Here is a 9,122-nt window from a genome sequence, read left to right on the forward strand (position 1 = left end):
AATTTTGGAAGTGCCATCAATAGCTAGGCCATTTTTTCTTTTGGTTGTAAAAAACGTTTACGTTTGTGAGTGCAATGTGGAAATGTTCACAGGGTATGAAGACTTTCAAGGCACAGTGTATGAAACATGAAAATGTAAATCTCACCCCACACATCACATGGACCCCTGTAAGACCCCCACCCAGAGTCACGGGTACACAGGACCAGACCAAAAAGAAAAACAGCTAATTTGTGCATCCAAAATGGTTTATTTCAAGGCAAAAGTCATTCGAGGCAGCGGCAGCACAGCCATGAACGAAAAGTCCTGAGAGCTATAGAGTGATTGCCCAATCCCATCTGCCCATCCCCAACAGCAGCGGTAACTACAATAACTTAATAAATATTTGGTTTACATGGAACCCGTCAGCATGGATGTCGGCGATTCCCCTGCAGGCGGTGCCCGGTACAGACATTCAGGTCCTGGCTTTCTGGTGGCTGTTAGAGGACAATCTCCTGCGTTTTAGAGGTAATGCTCTTCCGCCTCTGCAGCCACAGGAACCACCATTCACATTTCTGGTTTCCTTTCCCTTTTTCTACATGTGCCTGGACCCATCGTTGCGCCTGAGGAAGGTTTATTGCTCCATGCTCTACACGGCCCCACTCAGGCTTTGGCAGCTTTTGCTCAGCCCATCTGTTCGGCTCATGTCCATTTCCAGAAAATCTTCAGGCATTTCCTGTGTTCCTTGACAGAGAAGTGGTAGCTTTCTCTTGCACAGTCCTGTCCTGCATGGCCTCACCAGGGCCAAAAAAAAGGCCCCTATCGCCATGCCAACAGCACAGGAGTAGAATGCAAAACCATAGTTGTGTGTCCAGTCCACCAGCACTCCTGTAAGAGAGAAAGAGAACCATTAATGGTCATATCACAGGGACCTACAGCCACAGCGATCTACAACCACTTCCCTAATCACTAGTCCATAAACACCCGGGCCAGAATAAGCGAGAGCACCATTAATGGTAATGTCACAGGGACCTACAGCCACAGGGATCTACAGCCAAATCCCAAATCACTAGTCCATAAACACCCAGGCCAGAATAAGCAAGAGCGCCATTAATGGTCGTGGCACAGGGACCTACAGCCATTTCCCTAATCACTAGTCCATAAACACCCAGGCCAGAATAAGCGAGAGCACCATTAATTGTCATGGCACAGGGATCTACAGCCACAGCGATCTACAGCCACTTCCCTAATCACTAGTCCATAAACACTCGGGCCAGAATAAGTGAGAGCGCCATTAATGGTCGTGTCACAGGGACCTACAGCCACAGCGATCTACAGCCACTTCCCTAATCACTAGTCCATTAACACCCAGGCCAGAATAAGTGAGAGCACCCTAATAGTCGTGTCACAAAGATCTACAGACACATCTCCAATCACCAGTCCATTAACACCCCGGCCAGAATAAGTGAGAGCACCATTAATGGTCCTGTCACAAAGATGGCCCTAATCACTAGTCCATTAACATTCAGGCCTGAATAAGTGAGACTGACGGTGTGATATGTTATGTGGGTATCATTTTGTGTATATTTATACTTTACTGATTTTCATAGTGTTCTCTTGTTGCCCTGTATCATTCCCTGTAATCCCCATATTGTCTAGTATCTCAATTACCTTCCAAAAGGCTGATAATTGGATTAGCTCACTTAAGGTACCGTCACATTTAGCGACGCTGCAGCGATCCAGAGCGCTGCAGCGTCGCTGTTTGGTCGCTGTCACACAGACAGCTCTCCAGTGACCAACGATGCCGGTCCCCTGGTAACCAGGGTAAACATCGGGTTACTAAGCGCAGGGCCACGCTTAGTAACCCGATATTTACCCTTGTTACCAGCGTAAACCTAAAAAAAACAAACACTACATACTTACCTTCCGCTGTCTGTCCTGTTGTGAATTCTGTGGCAGAGCTCCCTCCTGTGGTCACAAGTGGTACTTCGGCTGATTCTCTCTGTGAGCTTCCGTTGGTGGAGGAGAGTGGTACTGCGGCTTCTGAGTTTCCTTCCTCAGGTGATGTGGTGAAGTTGTTAGGTGCTGCTCTATTTAACTCCACCTAGTGCTTTGATCCTGGCCTCCAGTCAATGTTCTAGTATTGGACCTGTTTCCTCCTGGATCGTTCCTGTCGCCTACTGCTCTGCATAGCCAAGTTCCGCTTTTGTTGTTTTGTTTACTGCTTTTTTCTGTCCAGCTTGCTTATTTGTTTTTTTTCTTGCTTGCTGGAAGCTCTGGGACGCAGAGGGTGTACCTCCGTGCCGTTAGTTCGGTACGGAGGGTCTTTTTGCCCCTTTGCGTGGTTGTTTGTAGGGTTTTGTGTTGACCGCAAAGTTACCTTTCCTATCCTCGCTCTGTTTAGTAAGTCGGGCCTCACTTTGCTAAATCTATTTCATCTCTACGTTTGTCTTTTCATCTTAACTCACAGTCATTATATGTGGGGGCTGCCTTTTCCTTTGGGGTATTTCTCTGAGGCAAGGTAGGCTTATTTTCTATCTTCAGGCTAGCTAGTTTCTCAGGCTGTGCCGAGTTGCATAGGGAGCGTTAGGCGCAATCCACGGCTGCCTCTAGTGTGGTTGGAGAGGATTAGGGATTGCGGTCAGCAGAGTTCCCACGTCTCAGAGCTCGTTCTATGTTTTTGGGTTATTGCCTGATCACTGTATGTGCTCTGACTTCTATGTCCATTGTGGTACTGAATTACCTCATCATAACACTGTCCTCCGGCGGTGTGCTTCTCTGCACTGACTGAGCGCCAGCCGGAAAGCACAGCGGTGACGTCACCGCTGTGCTCTGCTTTCCGGCTGGCCGGCGCTCACAGTGCAGAGAAGCACAGCGCCGGAGGACAGACAGCGGAAGGTAAGTATCTAGTGTTTATTTTTTTACATTTACTCTGGTAACCAGGGTAAACATCAGGTTACTAAGCGCGGCCCTGCGCTTAGTAACCCTATGTTTACCCTGGTTACCAATGAAGACATCGCTGAATCGGCGTCACACACGCCGATTCAGCGATGTCTGCAGGAGGTCCAGCGACGAAATAAAGTTCTGGAATTTCTGCTCCAACCAACGATGGCACAGCAGGATCCTGATCGCTGCTGCCTGTCAAACTCAACTATATCGCTAGCCAGGACGCTGCAACATCATGGATCGCTAGCGATATCGTTCAGTGTGAAGGTACCTTTACTGTCTGCAGCCTGACTGTATCTATGCCTCTTGATGACCCCCTGTAGTGCCTTAATCCCTGAGGCACCTTTGTCAGGTCTGGGAGGTCTGAAAACCACCTCAACCTGTCTGACAGCCCCTGGAGATAAGGAGGGGGCTGGGGAGGACAGGAGCTGGGAAGTCAGTTCCTGTGTGGGGAGGATGGTGTGAACACAGCAAATCAGAGAGAAAGGGAAGCATATGGATTTTTTATCCTCTGTCTGCTGGATTATTGGACTCATCTCCTTGGACATATTATTCTGTTACTGAATTGCATTCGTGTTCTGGACTATTGTATCCTCAGTGTGGTGGACTGTTTATGGACCTTTTAGTTTTGCCTATAATAAAGGTCTTGGGATTGCTCACACTTCCCTCGCTCTGTTGATTGTGTGGTATCGGAGAAGGACGCCGTGACAATTGTTGGCAGCGGTGGGATCAACAGAGTAACTAAATGGAGAACCATCCACAGAGTGAGTACAGAAATTGGACTGTATCCAGTTTACAGGAGAGAGCCAGAAACCTGGGCCTGAACTACCAGGGACTGACTAAAGAAGCCTTAATTGACCTACTGGTGGGTGCTAGCCCGGCCACCTCCTCCCAGATGTCTGAAGGACAGGCACTGGAGACAGGGATCCCCACCCCAAAAAGCCAGTGGTTGTGTGGTACGAAGAAGAGATGGCGGTTCTGGGCCCAGGTGTCTCTCAGGAGTATAAGGAGGTGGCTGCCCGCCGGGCACAGCGGAGACAAGAAGCAATGGAGCTTGATAGAGGGAGTAATGCAATGTGGAGTGTAAACGCAACGATCCGGGAGCCTGTACGGATCACCCGGACAGAGTTTAAGCCATTTGATGAGGTTTCCGGAGTTGTGGAGGGGTTCTTCAGCAGTGTGCTGTGATGGAGGTGCCCCACTCTGGCTCGATGCGTTTGTTAGTGGGAGTCCTGAACGGAAGCATGGCGGAGGCTTACCGAACCATTAACTCACAGTGGAATCGGGATTATAACTTTGTAAAGCGGACTATCCTGGATTACCATGCTATCACCCCAGACTCATATAGGGCCAAGTTCCGAGACCTCCCTTGCACCACGGGGGGGGGGGGGGGGGGGGGGGAAATCGTTTGGGATATATGCACATAAGATGTCTCAGGCATGTCGGAGATGGCTAGAAGCAGAATACGCCTTTACTGTGGAAGAGGTTATACAGGCGTTCCTTATAGAACAATTTTGTGCCAAGTGCCACACAGAGGTACGGGAATGGGTCCGGGAGCGCACGCCGTGTACCGTGGATAGAGCTGAGCCCTGGCCGATGAAGCCCTTACTATCCGACTGCAATGGAGGAGGCTTCTGGACAATAAACCACGGCCTGCTCCCGCTTCCCGTCCCCCTCTGATTATATCTGCCCTTCCACCTAGTCGCAAGCCGATGACAATCAAGCCTCACCATCCTGGGCCCCAACAGTTCCGACCACCATCTGGGGGTATCACAGAGAGGAGATGTAATGGATGTGGGCAACCTGGACAGTTGCAGTCTGGCTGTCCCTCAAGGATTCGGAGGGAGCCCCACGCAGCCCCGCCTCATCCAGTGCATCTTGTGCACCCCATCCCTCCCGAGAAAGAGCTACCACCACCCCCACCAAAGTGGACTACTGACGACGGCACCATAGATACCCCTCCTAGAGTGTACAGACTCAGGCCTTTGTCCTTTAGCTACCCAAAGCAATGGCAACGCAACCTGCAGGAGGTCTTAATTGATGGATACAAAAGTGTCAGGATTTAGAGACACGGGGGCATTCCTGACTATCGCTGACCCCCGTGTGGTGCGACCTGAGGCAATTCACCAGGGCCCGGGAATTCCCATTGTCCTGGCAGGGGGTGCCCGCAAATATATACAGCGAGCGTTGGTGCATTTCGATTATGGTTTTGGAGAAAAACTGTGTTGGATAGGAGTTATGGGAGGATTTCCTGCAGATATCCTCCTTGCGAACGATATTGGTGAGTTACAAAGTCATTCTGTGGGCCCAGTCACCCGACTACAGGCCCTTCAAGCATCTCGCCAGCTGGACCTCACCGGGGAGCAATCTGTTTGGCCAGAAGGTTTGTGGGCCTCTCATTCTTCTGAAAGAACAATTGGAGTGAGATATTGCAGACATTGGAACGCCTATCATTCCCCATGTTCTAGAGTTCAGAGACCGTCTCACCCAGCTAGCTACCTTGGCTATTGAACATCAGCGAATAACCCAGTCCAGTCAAAAAACCTGGTATGACTAACGCCAGGACCCAGGAATTTATGGAAGGACAACAAGTGCCCATAATTATTGCAACCCCCGCCACTGTACAAGGAACTATAAACAGTGGAGCAATGTGGACTAACGTGAGCAGGCCAGAGGTCTGTGCAGACCTCATGGCGTGCTTACTTATTAGGAGGGGGGAGAGGTTGTGATATGTTATGTGGGTATCATTTTGTGTATATTTATACTTTACTGATTTTCATAGTGTTCTCTTGTTGCCCTGTATCATTCCGTGTATTCCCCATATTGTCTAGTGTCTCAATTACCTTCTAAAAGGCTGATAATTGGATTAGCTCACTGTCTGCAGCCTGACTGTATCTATGCCTCTTGATGACCCCCTGTAGTGCCTTAATCCCAGAGGCACCTTTGTCAGGTCTGGGAGGTCTGAAAACCACCTCAACCTGTCTGACAGCCCCTGGGGATAAGGAGGGGGCTGGGGAGGACAGGAGCTAGGAAGTCAGTCGCTGTGTGGAGAGGATGGTGTGAACACAGCCCGTCAGAGAGAAAGGGAAGCATATGGATTTTTTATCCTCTGCTGGATTATTGGACTTGTCTCCTTGGACATTTTATCCTGTTACGGAATTGCATTCGTGTTCTGGACTATTGTATCCTCGTGGGGTGGATTGTTTATGGACCTTTTAGTTTTGCCTATAATAAAGGTCTTGGGATTGTTCACACTTCCCTCGCTCTGTTGATTGTCACGGGGTCCTTCTCTGATACCACACAGAGACCATCATTAATGGTCCTGTCAGAGACCTACAGCCACATCCCTAATCACTAGTTCATAAACACCCAGGCCAGAATAAGCGAGACCACCATTAATGGTCGTGTCAGAGACCTACAGACACGTCCTAATCATTAGTCCATTAACACCTAGGCCAGAATAAGGGAAAGCACCATAATGGTCGGGTCACAAGGATCTACAGACACATCCCTAATCACTAGTCCTTGAACACCCGGGCCACAATAAGTGAGAGCACTACAATGGTCGTGTCACAAAGACCTAGAGACACGTCCCTAAGCACTAGTCCATTTACACCCCAGGCCAGAATAAGAGCACACCATAATGGTCATGTCGCAGAGACCTACAGACACATCCTTAAGCACTAGTCCATTAACACCCCGGCCACAAGTGAGAGGACCATTAATGGTCAGGTCACAGTCATACAGCCATGTCCCTAATCACTAGTCCATTAACACTCAGGCAAGAATAAGTGAGAGCACCATAATGGTCGTGTCACAAGATCTACAGACAAGTCCCTAATCACCAGTCCATTAACACCCCGGCCAGAATAAGCGAGACCACCATAATGGTCACAGAGTCCTACAGCCACATCCCTAGTAATTAGTCCATTTACACCCCGGCCAGAATAAAAGCACACCAGTCATGTCACACAGAGCTAAAGCCACGTCCCCACTTACCCCAGTTCATCTCACATTACAGCCCAATAGAGGTAGCAAAGAGTTTCTGGCAAAGTTCATCTGAAACCCTAGATCAGAATGTTATCCTTGACGGGGACAGGGCATCAGACTTGGCCTTACCTCTGCACTATGCTGACCGTCCACTTGTCTTATGAGCAGTAAGTTAGAGCAGCTTGTTGATGCCAAAGCTAAATGCTGGGGAACGCCTGGGCAGCTCTACACCCTCACGTAGGTCCTCATCCTGCATCTGAGGATGCACAGGCGGAGGAGCTGTGTGTAGTGTCTATCTCCTGGGGAGCCCCTACACCTTTGAGACATTTACATACTATCTTTGACACCCTGTTCTACTACCTGGCCTCCCCAAATACCCTACAGTTAGTTGGGATCCTGGAGGTCCCATGGAATATTATGTCAGGGCTTAGGGTGGTCACTTCTATAAATCAGGATGGCGTAACAGAGCCCCCCATGATCAGACCTTTGGTTAGTCTCATTTGTATTGTAAATAGAGAATAAGTAAAGGGGCACACAGATTGAGAGGCAGTGCTAGTGCCACCTGCTTGATTAACAATCCATGTTCCTACCTCCAATTGGGGGTCCGGCCAGCCCTGCCACGCTCTGAATGAACACGTAGACTCCCACACCAGACGACATCTTCTCAATTCCTACAATGTCTTCTTCAGCCACCAGAGGAATATGTGTGCCAGTCACTGTACCCAACATGCAGCCAAAAAACATGCTACACACCATCAGACCCCAGAAAGTGCAGGCAAAGGGGAAAGCAATTAAGGAGAGGCACAGCAGCACAACAAAGATGAGTTCAATATAGATTTTGCGGATGGGTTTCTTATTCAGCAGCCAGCCAGCACCGATCCTCCCAAACACTTCAGCGATGGCCATAGCGGACAACATATATGCCGACGAGTCCTTGTCTATGCCCAGGCTTAGACTGAGAGGGATTATATACAGCGATGGAGCAAAGAACCCCAGGGTGGCAAAGAGTCCAAAAAGTGCATAGCATACAAAACTAGAATTTCTTAAGACAGAAAAGTCTAGAAGAGGAGGCGCCTTGTCTGAGGTCACCTGTCCGGCCATCTCTTGTGTCTCTTCTTCACTCTTCCTGTCGACTTTCACATTGTATGGGACATTTTTAGGTGAGGTAGAGACTTCGACTCCAGAATCTATGGAATCTAAAGAGGTGAGGGTCTGCTCGTTCTCCAACATGAAGGTGTTCTCCAGGTTTTCAGGCTTTGGAAGTTTCTTAGTTTCTTCTTGGGGCTTGATGACTATTGGTCGAAGTAAAGCACCACATACGACGATGTTCAGCTGCAAAGCCCCGACCATCAGTAGACAAAACCGCCACCCAAACTGGTCACTTAGTGCTGTAATGGCTGGAGAGGAAAGATTGGAGTTAGTTACAACTATACCCGATTATAAAGGAGCAAACAGCAGGACATTAATCAGCCACAACTAATCTCCATGCAGACCACATACACCATTTGAAGAAAAGTGTGGGGAGACTTGGCATAATCACCGAATTCAGGCTTCCATTCAGTCCCATTGCCACCGGTGTATAAGATGCAGCCCCTCAACCCCCCCAATCCTGGTGTAGGACACCCAGTTGCCCCATCTCCACCATGGTGTACAAACTCTAGCCCCTGAACCTGCCATCTGCCTTTACTACTATGACAGAATGGCTGGTGATAAAAGAGCTCACCGATACCACCACCCTGATGACTCCATAACTGCTGAGCCAAGACCTAGTTTAGTATCAGCACAAATACTGCACCCCCTCCAGAAGCTTCATGGTTGAGCAGCCATACATCACCGAGCACAATGCGGAGTGTCAGATGGAGTGGTGTAAAGCTGCCACCACTGGACTTTGGAGGAAACGTGCTCTGTCAGGTTTCATATAACACTTCTCTATCTGCGCCTGATGGAGGAGTCTAGGTTTGCCGACTTCAGGAGGACGTTTTCCCCCCTTGATTGCATTGTGCCCCCTGTACAGATGGTGGAGGAGGATACTGCTATGGGCTTACCAGGGGGCAGCCTCGGCCCCTCAGCCCCAGTGATGGGAAACCTTAATGTTTCAGCACAAAACATTGTGGACAATTGCAGTTTCAGGTATGTGGGATCAGTTTGGGAAAAGCCCTTTTTTTCTGTTGCTCATGACTGCCCAATGCACAAGGTCCATACAGACATGG

General features: G+C 49.2%; 1 protein-coding gene across 6 annotated transcripts in view; it reads right to left on the minus strand.

The window, feature by feature from the left end:
* Positions 1-230: 230 nt before the first annotated feature.
* SLC16A6 (solute carrier family 16 member 6) overlaps positions 231-9,122 on the minus strand; it is a 71,841-nt gene continuing 62,949 nt past the window's right edge. For all 6 annotated transcript variants that reach the window (XM_069748682.1, XM_069748681.1, XM_069748683.1 and 3 more), the window contains 2 exons: positions 7,503-8,309; positions 231-864 (listed from right to left, as the gene is read on the minus strand). In XM_069748682.1, coding sequence (XP_069604783.1) covers positions 626-864; positions 7,503-8,309 — 1,046 coding nt within the window. In that variant the 3' untranslated portion in view covers positions 231-625. The remainder of the gene's footprint in view (positions 865-7,502; positions 8,310-9,122) is intronic.

The sequence above is a fragment of the Ranitomeya imitator genome, chromosome 2 (genome assembly GCF_032444005.1).
Source record: "Ranitomeya imitator isolate aRanImi1 chromosome 2, aRanImi1.pri, whole genome shotgun sequence".
NCBI lineage: Eukaryota > Metazoa > Chordata > Amphibia > Anura > Dendrobatidae > Ranitomeya > Ranitomeya imitator.